Source organism: Morus notabilis, unplaced genomic scaffold (assembly GCF_000414095.1).
Source record: "Morus notabilis unplaced genomic scaffold, ASM41409v2 Scaffold324, whole genome shotgun sequence".
NCBI classification, from domain to species: Eukaryota; Viridiplantae; Streptophyta; class Magnoliopsida; order Rosales; family Moraceae; genus Morus; species Morus notabilis.
This window is the reverse complement of record NW_010362325.1, coordinates 341,464-362,509: the sequence shown is the minus strand read 5'-3', so window position 1 is coordinate 362,509 and position 21,046 is coordinate 341,464. Positions and strand designations below refer to the sequence as shown.

Below are 21,046 nucleotides of genomic sequence, written 5' to 3'. Positions count from 1 at the left end.
CCACATACACTTTTAGAGCATCCCATTTCATTTTTTTTAGGTAAATTGTCAAATTTGTCCCCAAACTTTTTATGAAGTTGCAATGGGACCACATTCTTTTTTTTTTTAAATAACTCTTCAAACTTTTTAAAAGGTACAATAAAACTAAAAAAGGCAACCACTGTTTAAAGCCTCACGCTTTTTTAAACTACATGAGGCGCACATGTGAATAGTTAGAAGTTTTTTAGGATAGTTTAGTTTGCTGATTTAAGTTTTTAATTTGAGTTGAGATGTGATTTTATGTGAGATTTTTTATTATAATAAAAAAGTTAGATGTGATTGTTTTTGAAAATTTTTTACTGTAATAAAACTCAAATTCTAAACTCGAATCGGTAAAATAAAAGAAACTTTAAATAGACATTTAAAAAATATAAAAAAAAATTTGGTCTCCTCTTTTACATGCATTCAGAAGAAAAAAAAAAAAAGAAAGAAAGAAAAAAAAGAAGAAAGAAGAACACCCCTTGCAAGCTGACTCTCTTGTTGTTGTGAGCCTATGTTGCTGCAAGGTGAAGCTCATCCAATAAGCCATGGTGGTGTTATCACAAGCCCAATAACTCCATGGTGCCATCGTGAACTCAACTTTTGACCCTACTTACAAATCAGCCATGCCGACCTCATCCTTCTGCTTCACGTACCGAGACCCACCAAGCCCATCTTCGTCATCGGAACATACGAGCGAATTCATTATAAAATGATTTTATTTTTTATATAAAAATAAAAATAAAAATATTTTTAATTTTTTATTTTTTTATTTTATATTAAATTAAAAAATTATTTTTATTTTTAATTTTTATCTTTATTATACCAAAACTCATTTTAAAAACGTTTTTATTTTTTTTAACGTGACAAATAAAAACGACATTAATTTTAAATACGGCTTATTGTACCTGCATCTTTCACAAGCCACGTCTGCTTACATCTATCCATCATTGTCGAGCTCCCCTCACTCCTTTTTCCCTCTTTTCCATTTCATTTCTTTAATTTGAAAAAAAGAAGAAGAAGAACGATGACAAGTTCAATTTGCAGATCATTGCGACCAGTGATTCCTCCTCGTTCTACTCCGAGGCTCCTCGGACTGTCGGAGCTTCACCGTCCGACCACCACTCAACCGCCCCAACAACCCAACTCCGCCGTCATTAACGGCCACGCTCCCTCCGATTTGCTGACCGACCGGCCCTCTCAGCCCTGGGCCCACCACCCGCTGACCATTCTCTACCGTATGTCAAATCTCCGAGGCGCGGGAAAGAACGACAGGGAAGGCTTCTCTACGGCGGCGTTTTCGCTCCACAGGCATCATCCTCAAACCCTAGCTTTTAACACCTTTGGATTGAGAGGATTCAGTACTACTACGGTTGGATCGGCGGTGCCGAGGGAGATTGAGGCAAAGGGGAAGCGATTCGGCACCGCGAAGAAGGTGATCTCTTTCACTCTCCTACCAAATCTGGCTTTGTTCTGTCACATAAATGAAGGGATCGAAGCGATTCTGGCTGATTATGTTCACCATGAGATCACCCGAAATTTGGTCGTGATCTATCTGAGATTGTTCCTTTTGATCCTAGCCAAAGATGTTTTCTTGTCTCTCGTTTGATCAAAGTGTTTTTTCTGGAGAAATCAGTAATGAAAGAGGCGGTTGATGAAATATTGATCGAATAAAATAAACACTTCTTGCTTTATTAGTGACCGAATTAATTGCGTTTCTTATGAGGTGATCTTTGCAATTTCCTCTAATTCTGTGTCGTTTCAGTATTCTTGTTGTATGTAGCAGCATCAACTCTGGCTTTGCTTCGTGTTTAGTTCCTTTTTGCGTGGTTATTAATAATATGCTACATGACTTGTCTTTTGGATTAGTTTCTTTTGTCTTCGTTTTTTGCTGGTTATTGTAAATTCTGAGTTGTGTGCAAGTTTCCTATTGGTAGGATAATTTTGAGCCAATTGAAAACTTTAAAGGAAAGCCCAAATGATGTGATTTCTAAAAGGGGTTTATTTCTTCAGGTCAGCAATGGGAATGTAGTTAAGGTAGATTGTGTATGTGACAACCAGTGTTATATATATTGCAATCAATGTAAAACTGTTTGTAAGCTCTAGGTATATAGAGGAAAGCAATGTGATTTTAGTGGAAGAAGGTGCTCTCAAACCGACTGAGCATTTTGACATTGTTGGCTTTAAGTTCCTTGATGAAAGCAAAATGGAGTTGAGGACATTTGGTCCATTTCACCTTAAAAAAGAAAAAATAATATTAACGACAATGCTTATATACCCTTGATTTAATGTGTTGAACCTGTCTGAGTACTCCCTCCTGGATTGCATACCTGCATTTCTTGAACATTCGAGGTCGAATGCTTTCGAAGAGCAGGGCACTGATGCAGGGACATCACCTTTGTTTTTGCTTGATGCTTAGTTCCCTTAGTGTCTTTGTTAATGATATGCTAAAACACTTGTTGTTTATGTTAGTTTCTTTCGTCTTTGTTGCTTAGTGTCTTTTAGTTCCCTTTGTCTTTGTTTACTTTTCCTTGAACGCTGCTGCGCTTTTGTTGTGTTAGCAGCAGGTAGATATAGGCCCAATGTTTTCTTTTCATAGCTAGTTGCTTGATGATGAATTGTCTCGTTTCTTCCGAACTTTGCTCCTGAGAATCCAAACTTTGTTTATTGGGGGTTTGAACTTCGTTTACCTTGATATTGAAATTGAATTTCCATTTTTATACACTCTCTACGTCAATCTTGTTAGATGAGCTCATGTTGTTTTGATTTTAGTAAATATAAATTTCTGTTTCTGCATTACTTTGTTTATGTGAATGTCGTTTTCGGTTTTTGGCTCTTTTAAGGTTAATGTTGTTCTCATTGTTTGTTGCTTAGCTTGTTCTCATTTTCTATTATATATATCCACTTTCTTGTCATTTTGGTTTGCTTGTATATCCGTTCTCATTGTGCTTGTGCAGTTTTATTAGTCATAATTAGGTGGAGGAGAAATACTAACATCACTCTTTTTGTCACTCTCTTTCACAGTTTGACACGTGGATTTCACCGTCTTATTTTTTGTTTTAATAATAATATATTACGTTAGTGGAATCCACGTGTTAAACAATAAATGCAGAGAGTGATGAAGAGAGTGATAAAAAGAGTGATGTTAGCATTTCTCTAGTTGGAATTCTCCGTTTTGTACATAGAGACTGAAATGTAAATGGGTTTATTGGTCTTCTGTGCGTTTGCCTCTCTCTCTCTCTCTAAAATCCCCTCGTCTGTTTTCCATTGTTTCGCAGATTTCTTTTTGCATGACCATTTTGTGAGCTCATAAATTCCATCACTAGCCCTGATTCCTTTAGTAAGTTCCTTAAAAGATCAGGGTAGATTGTGTGGGACGTTACAAGTGGTTGCAAATTCTATCGTGAACTGTGATGGACCACACACAATAGGATCCCCATTGTAGGTGCAACGCAAGGACATGTCAGCATAAATAAGAACGTATACACCTGCCGTTACGCTAACACATCAATAAATGAGCTACTATTTTTGTTTTTCTAAATGTATGAATATGAACTAGTTTCTGGTGTAAGAAAAAAGTGTGAAACTTTTCTACTAAAGTTGAAATTTAAGAATTAAGGATATCTGTGGTCGACTTCTTATGCTCTACGAGCACAAGCTTTCTTGTTAGTTTCTCCTCCCTTGTTATATTTGCATTCTTGAATGTGTCATATATTATGGTGGTTTCCATTATTTGAAAGAAAAAAGGGATTATTATCACATATGCCCTTTGAATTTTAGGATCACTCTCACTTTGTTCTCTACACTGTAAAAATCTCTACTTTACTGCCCTAAACTTCCCTTTTCGTCTCAATTTCCGTTTAAAAGAGACGGAAAATGTCTCACGTGCACGCACGTGCATGGTGTTTGAGGGTAAAATCATAATTGAATTTTGGTGATTTGCACCTATGCTCCCCGAATTTTAGAGTTACTCCCACTTTACCTCCTAAATTTTAGAGTCGCCCTCATTTTGTCCCATAAACTTTAAAGTCACCCATACTTTGCCCCTTAAACTTTAAGGTCGCCTCTACTCTTTTCTGAACTTTTGTTCCCTCCATATTACTTCAAACTTTGAATTTCTCTCATTTTAAAAAGTGTAGTATTAAGTGACAAAATATTTTGCGGAAATTTTTTAGAGATATTAGCAGGAAGCCGATAAAGTGTTTTAGGATGTATTTGTATATTTTAGGTTAACTTTTCCCGATATCGACATTTCTGCAAAATCTAAGTACTACTATGTCTTACTATAAATCAAATCAATGAAAATAATTCAAATAGAATACAAAAATAATAAAAAGGACATTAACCCGTGTTTAGAAGATTAGAAAAAAGAAGAAAAATCATATTAAGTGATCGGATTACTATGGAGGCGAGTGAGTGAGTACCAATCTTAGAGCAAAGTGAGAAAGATTCAAAGTTATGAGTAGTACAGTGAGAGCTATGAAAAAGTTCAGGGGGCAAAATGGGTATGACTTTAAAGTTTAGAGGGTAAAGTAAGGGTGACTTCAAAGTTCAGGAGGTATAAGTGTAAATCACTAAAAATTCATTTATGATTTTACCCTCAAACACTATGCACGTGAGACGTTTTCTGTATCTTTTGAACATAAATTGGGACGGATGGGGCAAAGTAGAAGTTTATGAAAGTTTAGTGTAGTAAAATGAGGAGTTTTGAAGTTTATGAGGCAAAGTGAGGGTGACCCAAAAATTCAGGGAGATAGGTGATAATAATAATAATAAATAAATAAATAAAAGAACATTAAGATCAGGTTTACCAATTTTACATTGCCATTTGCCGGTAAATAATATGCCAAGTGTATGACATGAACTTCCCTTTATAATTAAAAAGCTCGCTCAATGGAAACATAAAGCAAAGTTATTACTTTTAATGATTATTAATATCGATCCCCTTAACTTTAGGATCATTATAAATTTGTCTTTTAAATTTTAAAAACTCTCACTTCACCCTTTAAATTTTAAATTATTCCCATCTAACCTCTTATGTTATAATTTCTTTTAAAAAGAGATAAAAAAATGGAGGTTAAGTGTGTTCATGTGATTTTTATATGTTTATTTTTAATAGAAATTCAAACAGAAAGACTGCGTAATTACATTACTTTCTTTTTTTCTATCTGTTTTTGACAAAAATTACAACATAATGGATTAAATTGGAATAATTCAAAGTTCATAAGGGCAAAGTGGGAGTTTTTAAAGTTTATAAAGTAAAATAGAAATGATCTCAAAGTTTAAGGGACACCAATGAGATTAATCATATTTTTAAACAAAATATTAAAAAAGAAAATAATGTGTTTAACTCGAATATTAAAAAGGTATTAAACTTTCCTAAGTAGAATATGAAACTTTCCAGTGGTATATTTAAAAAGTAAATTAAAGAGGAGAACAATTTTACAATAAAATTATACAAAATTGGTAAGGAAAAAACTGATATATGCACAAGCTTTTATGACATATAGCTATGGAAATTATGATAGAGGAAGCTTTAATGGAAAAGAATAGCTATGAAAAATATGATACATGAGGCATTTTATAGTAAAGAATATCTATAAAGATAATGAGACACAAGTATTTATAGTAGCAAATATTTAAGGCATTTATGATTAAGAACAAGTACAGAAAATTTTCATATATAAAGCTTTTATGGTAGTAAATATCTACACTAGTTATGATACATCTAACATGATGCTTTTATGGTAAGGAGTAGCTATGAATAATGGAAAGTATGGTATATGGGGCTTTAATGGAAACAAATATCGATAAAAATTATGATACAGGAGATTTGTTTTCGTAAGAAATATCTGCAGCATTTATGGTTATGATTTGTGTGAATAGTTTTTATATTACTTGAGGTTTTCAGAGTATATGTCAAAGTGAAAATATATGATTGCATTACTTTAAGCAATGTTATAAGTTACCGATAATATTAAGCACTATCATTTAACAAAAAGTGGACGTAGAATTCACAAGTAAAGTCTACTTTTTATTAGATAGCGGTGTTTAGCACCGGTAGTGTTCTTAAACATTTATCTATTACTTTGTTTCATTTTTATATGGACCTTACTAAAATCTAATAATTGGCAAATACCTACAAGAAGAGTACCATAATACAATGCATGCATGCATATATATATATATATATATATATATATATATATATATATATATTTCTGTGGATGTAAACATTACGTAAACATGCATATATAATAGACTTAAAACATGTAATTTTTTTACGGGGACTTAAAACATATTTATTCAAAGGGACATCAACAATAAAATAATATTTATACATGGTAGTTAACCTTTTATTTTAAGAAGTCACTACGGTAAAACCATTTTAAAAAAAATTTATTGGTGGAACACCGTGTTTTTATTATTAGATTAAGTTTTCATTAATTAAATTTGCACATTGTACATATTCAGATTAAAAATTTGTACATATATTTTGATATAATATTATACATGTACATATATTTTTTTTAAAAGAAAAATTACATTTCATTAAAATATTAATAAATAATTATTTTGATATAATATTAACCTATTAAAAAGATAAATGCACACTTAAAATTTAAAATTGAGAAAACACGTCAGTACATTAACAACGAGCAAATTAAAAAATTCAATCGAAAAAAACTTTATCTTTAATTTAAACTGTCGAGCGTTTAAGAGATAGATCATCCTACATAAAAAAAGGTATTAATTCGGTATAGAAAAAATTCTAACCGGAGTAACACGGCATAGAAAGCCAGAGCTTTAAGAGAGGAGAAGAAAATCGCCATGGCCAAGAAGGTTGTCGAGCGATACGGGAATGATTCGAATTTCCAATTTTTGTACGAGAAAATCACCGATCACTTCGCTGAATCTTTGATAACATGGAGCAGAGGATTCTCACTAAAAGTGATGATCTTTCCTTTCCATGGATCTTCACTCAGCCCCATGTCATCAAAAGCAATGATCTGAAATCGAAAATCGAGTTCGTTAGGAACATGGAGTGGGGGAACAACACAGATTTTCAGAAAGTGTTTGATCTGATTCTGCAAGTGGCTGTGAGGGGGAACTTGAAGAAGGAGCAGATGATAAAGAGAGTGTTCGTGTTCAGCGACATGGAGTTCGACAAGGCTTCCGCGAATAATTGGGAGACAGACTTGATGTTATAATTAATGAGGAAGTTTTCGGAGAAAGGATACGGAAAAGCTGTGCCGGAGATTGTGTTTTTGGATAACAATGAAGAAATTGATCCGGAGAGTATAATGGAAGCGGCCATATCCGGCGAGGAGTATCAGAGACTTGTCGTTGTTGATTAAGTTACTAACTTACATTAGTCGTTTTTGTGCAAATTAATCCTTGTTGATATTTGATACAATGGCAATCCTTCACAATTAGCTTCAAGAGCATTCAGGGAGAAAAAAAAAAAGTTTCCGAGTAGACTTTTCAGAGGGCGTATACTAGAAAACAAAAAGGAAAGAATATAACCAACTTATAATAACTCTGTCAAATGAAAATTATGGAACTTATAATAGTAGATGACTCTGTGAAGGTCAATTTGTTAATTGCATTTTGGCTTGGCTCATTTGGAGCAACAGAGATGCGGTCACTCGCCATCTATATTTCTGGTCATGTGGTGAATTGACATTTTAAGTCTCGTTCATTTCATCGATTTGAGTTTTACTACAGTAAAATCTATCACAAAAAGTCACATCTTAACTCAAATCAGCGAACTAAACGGGCCATTAATTTCTCTCTAAGATGACTAGTTTTAGTGTGTGATGTGTCTGTGCTTTCATTTCTAGAGATAGGATTAGGTCTGCATAGATGCCAGCTAAGAAGGGACTTTTTGAGTGTGTTTGAAATTCGTTCCAAAATAATTTTGTTTTTTGTATGAAAATGAAAACGAAAACGTTTTCATTTTCATTTTGGAATTATTTTTGAAAATATGTTTAGTAGTTTTATTCCGAGATTATTTTCAGTTTTAAAAAAATTAAAATTGTGTTTAGTGGTTTAATTTTTAAAAACATGTAATAATATTTAAAATAATAATATATTAAATAAATAACAATATTAAATATATTAATATAACATTATATACGGTATAAAATGTTGGGGGCAGTCAAAGAAGAGTGGGGGGCACAGTCGCAGAAGAGTGGAAAATGAAAACAAAAAAACTGAAAACGGAAAAAATCATTTTCAGAAACATGAGAAAAAAGAAGAAAATGAAAATGGTGTTTTCAGTTTTGATTTTGGGAAAATGGATCACCAAACACAATCTGTGAAGCATTTTCATTTTTACTCATCGGAAAATGTGAAAAACGTTTTTAAAAACGAAAACAAACACGCTCTCCGTCATTGGTGTTCTGCTTGTATGATTTATGAACCTCCACATGTTTTCCTGGTTTTGGATCCGCAGTAGTACTACTAGCTTTGGGCTCGATCTCTTATCAGGCCCAACGTTTACTGTCAAAGATCTTGTAAATTAGTTTGAATACTTTTGAACCGCTTTTATATGAAAATTAAGCATAAATTTTCTTGAAAAGCAATATATTTAGGCCTAGTTCGTTTTGTTGATTTGAATTTTCAATTTGAGTTAAAAAATAAATTTATGTAAGAGAAAATGTTGTAACACAAAAAGTTAAATTTAAATTTTTGTGAGAAAAAATATTATAATAAAAATTTGAGTTCTGATTCGAACTAACGAAACAAAAGAGGCCATAAACTTCCATTCTCTAGACGTAGTATTTCTCTAATTCACTCTCAAACATATATCCACAGGTTGATAATCTTATCTTAATGCATACCAATCCTAACTCCTAAATAGAATTACCCTCACTTGCACCATTGAAAAGTTAAGAAATCATATAGATGCTTTTACAGTTGAATATTCATCTAATTCTAAAGTCGCCTTCTCCAATTCAGACCAACAATGACAGTAAGATATTGGCCGTTGCAGGCCGGTTATTATCAATTATCGAATGTTTTTATATCGTGATATGATATAGACAACCCGTATTCAAAATGTGGTTTTCAAAAAATGGGTATGATAGATTCACTCGATAAAGCTACAAGTAGAACATAGACAGCCCATAAGGTTTTTTAAAATAATTAGTGGTAGCGACATCAGCAAGTGATGTACTGATGGTGCTTGCAATCATAGGGAATGTTTCGATGGTAGCTCTGGCTCATTGCCAAGGCCCAATAACACTTGTCCATTTATCAAACTGTAATTGGTGTTCTCTTTTTCTACCATCTCTCTTGGTAACCTGTAAGGAGACAACCCAACAAATACAATGGTGGGAATACATGTACATCAAACAATTTCAGAGAAAAGGCCAATAGTATACCATACAACCAATAAGGAAAATATGGATCTAGCCTGTATATTGATTTGTATATCATAACAGAGCCACGAAATGCATGTTTTACAATCTTCAATATATGTTTATCATGATTCAACACACGCGAGCGCGATCATATCTAATTAAAGGGTCCACATATATTTTGTGTGAGAATGAAAAACGTGTCCACAGCATTGAGAAAAATGTAATTATATTAATTTGCTATGGTGATTAACAATAATGGTCAAGTTTATACGATAATAAAGAAAGAAAAAGGGAGGGATCTAAAGATTAACAAAATCTACTTAGAAGGCCGAAATGGAAGAATTCCAACTTTTTGATTGATTGGAAATTTTCCAATGCCTTTAATATCATGTAACACGTTAAAATTGAGATTTGAGACGATTAAGAGGCTGCAAAAAAATCCGCGACCCAGCTCGAGAAGTCGCAGTCATTGAGTAACAAATGTTTGCACTAACAATAGTACTATGTTGCGTGAGCGGTGCGATTTGGGCCCACTTCCAACACTTGACTATTAGGTGAAATTTCCACCCAACTTCACGGTGGGCCCACACGCTCTAACTCTCTATTCTATTTTTGTTCTCAATTTTTCCTTCTTTTTTTTCATTTTTTAAAATATTATTTGGACAAATCACATTATTAGGCGCCAAATAAAATTATTAATCGACAACTACAATTTCACGAAAACTAAATAATATTTGGAAATCAAGTATAGTACATCACCAAAGGAAACTTTACAAGCTCTTGGTTTTCCTTAACTTATAGTTATTTTTTTCCTTTTATCTTTTGGAAGAAATCCATATTAGTAGATAACGTTGAATGATTATAAAAAGTAGAGACGTTGGGAGAAGTTGCATTTTATATGGTTAGAGTGAAGAACTGTTTTGGCGAGTATTTATTAAGAAAATTTCGTCAAACCACAAGTGTGTTGGAGGAGTTTTTAAATTACGATTGAAAAAATTAAATGCATAACTATACCAATGTTATACCGTGTAATGTGATGTTTGCTATGCAAATTAAGAGTTTATTTATTTCACTGATTCGAATTTTTAATTTGAGTTGAGATGTGATTTTATGTAAAAACTTTTTACTGTAGTAAAAAAAAATGTGACTGTCTCTTAGAGTTTTTTACTGTAACAAAACTCAAATTTTAAACTCAAATTAGTGAAATTAATGGGGCATGAACCTTTAACTTTAAAATTTTAGATTACGCAAAAAAACGTAAGACGAAATAAATATTATTGAAAATAGTATCTAACTTAAATATATATTTATCATAAATATGTTATTTACTTCAATCAACTAAAATCCGTTTTAAAATGGATGCAATTAGAATTTTGTAAAATCTTAATTAGCAAGACAAACGCAGTTATATACTTTTCTTTTTTGGGAACGAGATTATATATATTCATTGCCAAAACAAATTACAAAATCAAAAGAAAAAGATAATGTTTTATGGTAAAAAATATTATTTTGCTCTACCGATATAAATATCTATCGACAAAAGGATCACCCTAAGATGATCATCTCATGACTATTAATAACGAATCAAATCAGATAGTTCTATTTCTCAATCTTTCTGACTTGTTTATACGGAACTAAAGTTGAAAAAATTAAGAAAAATCATTCATTCACAACCATTAATAAAGGATTGATCTAATTAATTTAACTGCCAAAAAATTAATTTGACGATAAAAAGTAACAGTTCTCAACGGTTTTCCCACTAGGTTAAAAAAAAAATCTACTCCACCATAATGATACCAAAAAAATAATCACACCACATCTTTTTCCTTCTTCTTTTTTGGCTAAGCAAACTCACAACGGATCTTATGTGGGGTGCGGTTAAGACGAATTTTACAATCAAGCGGTTGTTCTGCTTGTCTGACTTGGTCCAGTTATTTTAATAATAAAGAAATAATGGGTTTGGTTTCGTGGGAATTGGGAGGTAATTTGTTAGACGGTTGAGTAGTGGACAACAACTTTTACCTTGAGCCTAATAAAAGAAGGGAAAATTTTAATTTGGTACTCTCTTTTATATTAAAATTTGAGTTTAGTATTTTTTATTTTTAAAAATTTTATATTAATATCTTGACCTTTTAAAAAAATCTTTTTTTAGTATTTTAGAGTCATTTTTTGAAAGACAAAAAGATAAAATTCTCTTTATTTTAAAAATTCATCTGTTGACTATAATTTTGAAAGAAAAAAAAAGATTTTGAAGAGATGAATTTTTAAAAAAGGATTATGCTCTATAGGTATAACAATTTTTGAAATCTTTTTTTTTTCTTCAAAATTTTTGGTCAAAATATTAATTTTTACAATAAGTGTAATTTTATCTTTTCGTGTCTAAAAAAATGACTCCGATGTATTAAAAAAAGATTTTTAAAAAAATTGATGTACTGACATGAAATTTTTAAAAACAGAAGATACCAAACTCAAATTTTGATATAACAAATGGTACTAAAATGAAATTTTTTCTAAAAGAAGCCATGAAATTGGATATATATAAATTACCAAAATAAAAAGATAGGGAAACATAAATGAAAACGTGGGCACAATGTATCCTAAATTCCTAGCCAATTTTTTTATTTTTATTTTAACCTTTTGTTTTTAAATTTTATAAGTGTCCTAGGCTAATTTCAGTCACGTGCTTCTTAATTTCTTCGTTTGCGTCCGCGTTACACGCCGCTAATGCACGACAGCAGAGCATTTATTTTTTTGCGCAAACATATTTCTTTCACCCCACAAAATCTCTTTTCGGAGAATTTCATTTATGGAAAAAGAAAAAAAAAAAATGTGTCGATATTGGCACTTTGCTTTATTTTCGATCATTGGAATGGGTCAATACCATATTAAAAATGGCAATAATCTCTATTTTTCCTAACAATATTCCACCGTTTCAAAATCTTACCTACACTTCCGTACGCATAAGAAAATCGTTTGCGGTGCATCATATTAAATTTTTTATATGTGCTTTTGAAACCATCATAACATGATTCTGTTCATATACAGTGTATTGAATTATGCATAAATACTTAAGTGCCTTTATTTTACTTTGTATTTTTTTTTTCATTTCTGTAAAGCTACTTGTGTATTCCTATAATTTCACATGAATATTATGCTAGAGATACTGAAAAGCTGAAGTGCCTTAATTTTTTATTTATTCACTTTTATAATGCATACGCAAATACAGCGAATAAGAAAAGAAAACAGAAAAAATAGATAATACCATGGTGCTAGTTGCAACTTGCAATAATGCTATGCATCATTCTCCTACGTTTTATAGCTTTTGGAATAACACTAGTTAATGACAAGATCAATACTGAATGTGCAACTCCCCTAAAAAAATAAAAATAAAAATACTGAATGTGTAACGTGGATCACATATAATCATGTATCACGTAGGATATATACTTGTGAATGATAGCATAACAATATTTTTCTTATGGATATATAATCATGATTTAATCATTAGATTTATATAAATCTGATTGAAGTTAACGATGAAGGATGGTGTTGCTCTACGTTTTGTCTTTTGTAATATTATAATTTATTTATGCTACTAAATGACTAATGTGGCGATTGGGTAAAGGTTTGACTACAAAAGGCAGCTGAAGGACACCTTCCGAGGCATAGGCAAGAACAATAGTAGCCTAGAAGACCCACATGCTCAATGGTAAATCATATATTGACAAATGACAATATTGCAAGTGCCCCATATCATATTATTATTAAATTTTGATAAAATTGTTGAATTTATCTTTAAAGTGTATTATTCTAGATTTTTACTTCTTACTATTGATTAATACCTTTTTGACTATATATTAGTTATTTGACTAAAAAGAATATTAATAAAGAATAAATGATAAAAATATATACCAATGCACTCTTTATATATTTGTCTCTTTTCCTCTTATACTTATAATAATGATAGTAATAACAAAAGTATATTCATCCAAGAAATATATATATATATATATCCCACAGCAGTTTAGGACAATGTACTGTTGTTCAATAGACTTACCTAATATTGGACCAATCCTCATCCTACCTCAACCTTGGGTAACTTATGTGCCTTACATACATGGTCAAGTCTGTCAGTTGGCCTAATTCATCTCGTTTAATTCATGCATTTACAAGAGTAGTAGTCAAGTTTGTGCATCAAACACATTCATGACTCAAACTTGTATCTTGCAATTTACATTATTTATTATACAAATACAACATTGGGTGGGCCTCACCTAACTCTTGCTAACCAAGCACACAAAACAAAGCACGCATATATCTCTTATTGAGATTTTTTTTTGTTTTTTGTTTTTTGTTTTTTTTTAAGTGATGTGTTTGATATAATGAAAGTTCCTCTAATCTTTCGAGGGAAGCACATAAAAGAAAGCAGGAGGATTAATTTCATACGTTGGCAACACGCAAATAATTAGAAAGTAATAGGCAAAAGAAGGACGTAAAGAACATCGCAAAAGGAGTAGATGTTCAAAAAACAAGGGGGGGATAAAAAGAAGAAGAAGAAGCAAGTAAAAGCTTTGAAATTGACGAATTGTCGTCTATTTTATGAGCATCTAGAAAAGCAAGACCACGAGTACAACAAATCACGCGTAAGTAGAACTTGAGATAAAATATTTATTGTTTTTTTAAGGATAGTAGGATGAATAAGAAAAAAAAAAAAAAAAAACTACACAACTACTCCTGTTTTGAACGTCAAATTTAGATTTTGACAGTTTTATATATTAATTTTTGTTTTATAATATGGTTTTGATATAATTTAATATCAAAAAGCTATGGATTACCAGTAAAGATATTAAGCATTAATAAAAAGCTTCCAAAAAATAAAAAAAATTATTGATGGAAATTGATATAATAGAGATTCTCTATTTTTTATGTTGCTTGTGTAATATTATATCGTAGTTATAATTCAATAAAAAAAGTTCTATGTTCAATAAAAATCGTAGTTATAATAAATTCTCTCTCAAGAAAAGAATATGGAGGGGGCAAAACCGTCAGGTTAGAAAGCCAAGCTTCAAAAGAAAAGACTATTCTAACAAGAATAAATCAAAAGCACATGAGTCAGTCAAGTCAGTAAGAAGACTAGGCAGGGAAAGTTGACAGAAACCAACAACATTACAATAACTAGCATTAATATTCTTTTTAGCCAAAAAAAATAGCATTAATATTCAACCTTTTTTTTTAAAAAAAGAAAAATGTTTTTCTTTTTTATTTAAAAAAAAAAAAAGAAGTGTATTAGTTGAAAAGAAGGCTTGGGAGGTGTTCCTTCAATTGATGACAACACAGACAACCTCGTGGAAGTCGTGTGTTAATTAAAGAAGCAGTAGACCCCACACTCTTCCCATACAAACAACCCCTCTTCTTTCTCTTTTTCTTTTAATAGTACAACTTTATTTATTTTTCTCTCTCTTAACTCATATATATATATATACATATAGATTTTTCTCGTGGGTGTCTCCAATACATATACATGAATTGATATCATCATTAATCCAACATCATATGAATCCCGTGCCTTTCATTCACTGCACTTCTTGCATTTCCAGCTTTATCACCTCCCGCCTCCGCATTTCAACAAAGTTAAACCAAAAACAAAAGAAAAACTAAACAAAACTGCTAAACATGTCAAGGGCAACCGTTGAGCTCGATTTCTTTGGGTTGGAGAAGGGGAAGAAGTTTCTTCACCGCCAAAGAAGTTTCCGTGGTTCGTTTCCGTATCCAGAATTCTGTCTTTTTTTTTTTCTATAAATTAATTAATAATAAAATTTTTGTTAATTTGTATGTAATTTTTTTTTTATACACTAATTTGCAGAGATTCAGAGCGCCATTTCGAAGATCAACCCGGAGCTTCTGAAATCAGTGATCGCCTCGGGGTCGGCGAACCAGAAATCATCTAATTCGGAGTTATCGTTGTCTGTGCCGTCCAGTCCAAACGGCGACCAAATTGTGTCTCCCGCTTTACCTGTGTATGTTCGAAACGATAATAATAATAATAATAATATTCTTCATCGAGAAAGCACTACAGCTCCTCTCACCATCTTCTACAACGGCACCGTCTCTGTTTTTGATGTTCCTCGCGCCAAGGTCTGTTTATTAATTTCTAAATTAATTAAATTGCTTCTCTCTCTCTCTCTCTCTCTCTTTTTTCTTTGTGTTTTCCTTTGTTTGTTTGTTTTTTTAATCATTTTATGTATATGTTAAAAAATTATATTGTTGATTTTGTATGAATAGGCGGAGAGCATTCTGAAGCTTGCTATAGAAGGAAGCTCCAAGGCTGTTGAATCGGCAACGGCGGACACCCAGCTACTTGATAATCTCGACGGTGGTCAGTACTTTCTCTCCGAATATTAGTTTTTAATCAATTAGGAGTATATAGTGTTAATTTTTCATATATATTAAAACATTACTAATTTCTCTAATAACGGGAATTATGGAATTGGTTTTTCACAGATCTGCCAATTGCACGTAGGAAGTCACTGCAGAGATTCTTGGAGAAGCGCAAAGAGAGGTAACCCCACACGTAAAAATTACTTCTAATCAACTTTAAAAAAAAAAAAAAAAAAGAAATGTTTGTTATGTATATTTTCTTAACTTAAATCATAGTCGACCGACATTTTTCTGTTTTAGTACTTTTGTCATTAATGTGTGTGATTATGAGAAGAGGGGTTCCCAGTGTCCTTGTCTTATCAAAATTTAACTCCAATATGAGTGATCATGTCATGTCGAGGATGTGGTTGAAAGATTTAAATTATGCTTCATAATTTATTATAATATTTTTTTTATAAAAATATATGTAAATAAAAAATTATTATAATTATATGATTTTAATTCATGAACCAAACGTCTCTTTATTTTGTAATTTGAGTTAAAATATCATTTTATGTAAAATTTTTTATTTTAATAAAAAAATTAAATGTAATTATTTTTAAAATTTTTTTTATTATAATAAAATTTAAATCGATAAAATTAATGAAATTTTAAAATTTACTTTCATATTCCTTTTTTTGATAACTTGTTTTTATTGATTTTAAGGAATTTCACTATCAAACGGAAACGTGAATTATGTTATGAATACATTGCGTGATGGAAACTAGTCTATTAATAAGAGACCAGCGAGATAGGCAGATTCTTTAACAGTTAATAGTCTCGTTGGGAAACATGTGAAACCTTTCATTTTCATTTTTTTTTTCTTTAACTTGGAAATATAACATCTTTCAAATTTTTTATTTTTATTTTTTAAATCACTGTATAACGTATATATATTGCTAATTTCATGAAAAACAGAGAGATATGATGAGGGTTAAACTTAAAGCAAAACTTGGTAGGAAAATGATGGCAAAAGTAATTACTTTCCTTTGTACAATAAGATATTTCAATATTGTACTACTTGATGTTATAAGATCTCGATCTAGTACTTTTACGTTTGTTTGTTTCAAGAATATCGGCAAAATAGTGAAATGCATTATTACAAGCTGTTTGGAATCAGAATTTTCCTGCAGAAAAAGGAAAAAAAAAAAGAAAAAGAAAAAAGTGTTATCTGTTTGAAATCAAATCAACAACTACGCGTTTTTGATATAAATCATGTGTTTTTATTCACAGGATTACATTTGTGTCCCCTTATGCTTGCCACACCTAGACGCGTTTTCAGAGGATGACTCTTGGAGAAGTAACTTTACAAATGTCAAAGAAGAGAAGATAACGAAGACCATAATATTATTAATAATTAATCGTCTTATTTTAAAGGAAATTATTTATTATTTAATACAGGTTACAATATACTCTCGTTTCCTTTTTTAAAGGAGCTGAAGCAATTTGTTGCTTTTTTCCTCCTTTTTCCTTATGAATTAGCTACATATATACACAGCAAAAAAATGGCTCTGTAGGGACGTCTGTGGTGGTTCAGTTTCACGTTCTAGTATTTTTTTTTTTTTTTAAGGGATCAATATTTATTGTCTCCTTCCTATGAAGTGGTCTTTAGGCCATTATTTTATTCCTAACGCTATTATTTACTAATGTTATATCTATATTTGACTTTTAAGTTCTGAACCTTGCCCATGTGCAATATATTAATTATCCATTGAATTTCGTGGAAGCTTGCCTTTTTGTCAATTTATGCAATATTTGAAATCTTCTTTGATTATTTTTATTTATGTATTGAATTTAAGCACGTAATTTGTTCATTTGTTACTTATCCAAGAGAAAGGAAAACGTGAACCTTTAAGTAGGGAAAAAATTTCTAGAATTAGGTTACAAACATAGTAGAATAGGTCATAATACCTAATTCCTCTGTAGTTTGCTACTAAACACAAAAAATATATTTTTTTTTCGTTGATTGATTATTCTATGCGATGTTAGACCAAATTAATAAACGTGAAATACAGAATCAATTTAAAAATAAAAAGAAGAATAGAAAAACAAAAGGTACATTTCAAAGATAAATTTGGCAGGCAAAATTCTCTGCCACCGCGGAACTACTCTTATTTATTTATTTGTTCGTTTATTATTATCTAATTTTGTGAAAAAAAAACGTGGGAGATTAGATATATATGTCGATGGTGGTTTAGGTGCGCAGTGCAGAGATCTAGAAGGTAGGCAGCCTGCGGTCCTCTTGGGTAGGCTGACTCCTATAGTAGACAGTAGTACACGTTTGATTACAAATTATGAAACGTGGTTGATCAACAATTTCTTTGTCTTTTAAATTAAAAGAGATTGTTGGATCGTAATTATAAAACGTGGGTTGAAGATTCTTTTCTTAAAGAGGTTGTCTTATCTTCCTGCAATAAATAAAGACAAGGATATATTAAGGCCATCAAGACGGCATTGACTTTTATTTGTAATTTTGTAAACGTATTCAACAGCGAAACTTCCTTTGTGCTAGCTAGCGTCAAACAAACGTTTAATTTATAATTTTAAAATTATTTTTAATTTATAAATATTTTTTATGAAATAATAAATTATAAATTATAATTTAAATTATAATATGATTTCACTAATTAAACGCACTAATAATTTAAAATTGAGCTAAAAAGATGAACTACAAAAAGAGAGTCACCCTCCAGCTGCTGCACAAATTATGCCAATTCCTTTTCTCAGGGAATCAGATTCGTTTCTTGTTATTATTAAAAAAATATTTTAAAATGCCGATTCAAAAGTCGAAAAGTATTAGTACTGAAAAACGTAGTAAAATAACAATAATGTTAAAAATTAATAAGATTAGATGCCATGGTTTTGCATTCACGTCCTGATTACGTATCCATGAGGGAGTTGAAAAGTGTAGTGAAATTAACAAAAATTTATGACTAATATAAAGGTACCGTGGCTTTGCATTTATGCCCTGATTTACTTATTCATAGGGGAATATAACGGTCATGGTGATTTACTTATTCATGGGAGTTAATAAAGCAGATTTTTAAATGAGTCACACTTAATTCTATTAAAATATAATATAAATTTTTAAATCCTGAGTTTCTGACAATACATAGGGCTCCACCCACAGGATATATGACATTGTACATATATAAACATGTAAATAATCAATTATAACAGACATCAACCACAGTCTAGTAAATCTAAATATTACATGAGTTTACATAATTCTCGATTTCTCACATTTATGTCAGAGGGTGAACACAGTCCTCTTCTTGTCCCAACAGTAGCACAACTCAGCTACTCCGTAGCAAATATCCAGCTAGGGCTGTTCATGGGTTGGGTTGGTGTGGGGTAGGACTTTTTTTTCCCCGCCCCAAAGGGTGCGGGTTGCACATATTTGGCCCCAACGATGTTAGAAAACTTTCACAACCCAACGATGTTCGGGTTGGGTTGGGGCGGTGCGGGGTGGGTTGGGTGGTCGGTTTCAACATTCAAAAAATCAAAGACTTAAAGTTCAATATAATATTCAAACTTCATCATTAAATAGAAATAGTAACCATCCTTATTAGTCCGGCGAGAGAGCACCGGAGAAAGTGGGCAAGACGGCGGCCGAGAGGACTGAGCAATGAGGAGAGAGTTATGAGGGGGTTCACGGGAGGGGAAGAAGAGGGAAAACTGAAAAGGAAGAGGCAATAAGAGGGGGTTCATGGGGAGGGAGACCGAGAATGAGATTGTGAACCCTAATGTTAGCGAGCCTAGGGGAGAACTTGGGCAGTTCGGCTTGGGCCGGAAGCTTGGGGGTATGTTGTGCGGGTTGGGTTGGGGATTGCGGGTTGTTAGGGGCCCAACCCGCAATCCGCCCCAAACACTTCGGGCCAGAGGTATAATGAGCCGCAAATTTAAAAATAATGCTGCGGGTTGCTTTTTTCGGCTTGGGTTGGGGCGGGGCGGGTTGGGTTTGCGGGTTGTTCGGGTTTATGAACAGCCCTATATCCAGCTACTGTGCACCGCTCTTAAAATCTCCTGGGAGGGGTTTAATACATTTAAAACATAAAATGTGAGCGAAAGGCCCAGTATGATTTAGTTTGAAATGACTGTATAATTAAATGAATAATAAATGAGCAACGAATAAATAAATGAATAAGTAAATAAAATAAGACATTCAGTTCCGACAGGCAGCCGGAACCTCACATCCTTTTTCTCAAAGGAAATATAACTGAAAATAACCGTATTACAGGCATCAGCAAGTAATTAGTACAAATTACTCACCTACCAAGTGCCTCGCCTACCCGGACCGAGTTTCAGGTTCTGCCCCCGAGGATGCACTATCCGCATCCTTTTTAGGCTTATAGCAATATATTCTTACCGGTTCACAAGATCTCTTATCTTAAGAAACCATTCATTTAACATTATGAAATCGTTAATATGACCCCACGAACTACTCAAGCTGCGGGCCCCACGACTAGACAAGCCATGATGTTCCATGACTACACAAGCTATGGATTCCATGGACAGGACAAGCCATGGATTTCACGAGCTAAACAAGCCATGGTTTTTAAAGAGTTTTTCTTTCGCAACCAACTCCTTTCTTTAAAACATTTCCAAGGCCAAAATCCTTTTTGAAAACAGGCTCACAAGGAAAAGGGGTAGAAATCCTACCTCGAATTTACCAAACATGTGGCTAGCGGTGCACTATCTCAGCTTCTGTTTCCTCCAGCCACTCAGTCTGAATCCTCAGCTATCACTGATACAAGACAACACTTTAGGATCAATTCTTATTCCTAAAACAATCCAATCTCAATTTGTTGAGAATAGTATCCTAGAAGCATGAGATGTAATAGGATATTTATTATTTAATTAATAAAAGAGTTTATTCATCATTTTATGTGCATATATTTATGAATATTTTATGAATATCAAATAAAAATTTCGTGATTATTTATGTAACCTTAAACATGGTATATAAGTGTTGTATACGAGAGGATAATGTTTAAGGATAATAATCAAAAAGTGATATTCGTAATAAATCTAATTAAAGTTTGGAATCTTTAATTAGAACATTACTAATACATGTCATTCCCATTTAGAATGGAACGGTGTTATCCGCATTGTTAATATGGCGAGATATTGAATGAGTGTATTTCGCATAATAAGATTATGTGGAACAGAGACACATACACAATATGAATTTCTAATAATTTCCGTTAAGCATAGAAATTCTAATTGAGTCTACCGATGGT

At 32.1% G+C, this 21,046-nt stretch overlaps 2 protein-coding genes across 3 annotated transcripts; both read left to right on the top strand.

The window, feature by feature from the left end:
- The first annotated feature begins 938 nt into the window (after positions 1-938).
- LOC21396353 lies at positions 939-3,555 on the top strand. The gene is made up of 2 exons (XM_010101755.2): positions 939-1,453; positions 3,297-3,555. Exons 1-2 carry the CDS (start codon positions 1,046-1,048, stop codon positions 3,321-3,323), a joined length of 435 nt encoding a protein of 144 aa, XP_010100057.2. The 5' UTR covers positions 939-1,045; the 3' UTR covers positions 3,324-3,555.
- An 11,321-nt stretch (positions 3,556-14,876) lies between these two features.
- On the top strand, positions 14,877-17,479 carry LOC21396351 (protein TIFY 9). 2 transcript variants are annotated; one of them, XM_024167944.1, is made up of 5 exons: positions 14,877-15,141; positions 15,250-15,521; positions 15,669-15,762; positions 15,888-15,945; positions 17,037-17,479. In XM_024167944.1, exons 1-5 carry the CDS (start codon positions 15,060-15,062, stop codon positions 17,071-17,073), a joined length of 543 nt encoding a protein of 180 aa, XP_024023712.1. In that variant the 5' UTR covers positions 14,877-15,059; the 3' UTR covers positions 17,074-17,479. The 2 variants fall into 2 exon arrangements, with proteins under 2 accessions (XP_024023712.1, XP_010100055.1); XM_010101753.2 differs by lacking the exon at positions 17,037-17,479 and having other exon boundaries at positions 15,888-15,949.
- The last annotated feature ends 3,567 nt before the right edge of the window (positions 17,480-21,046 follow it).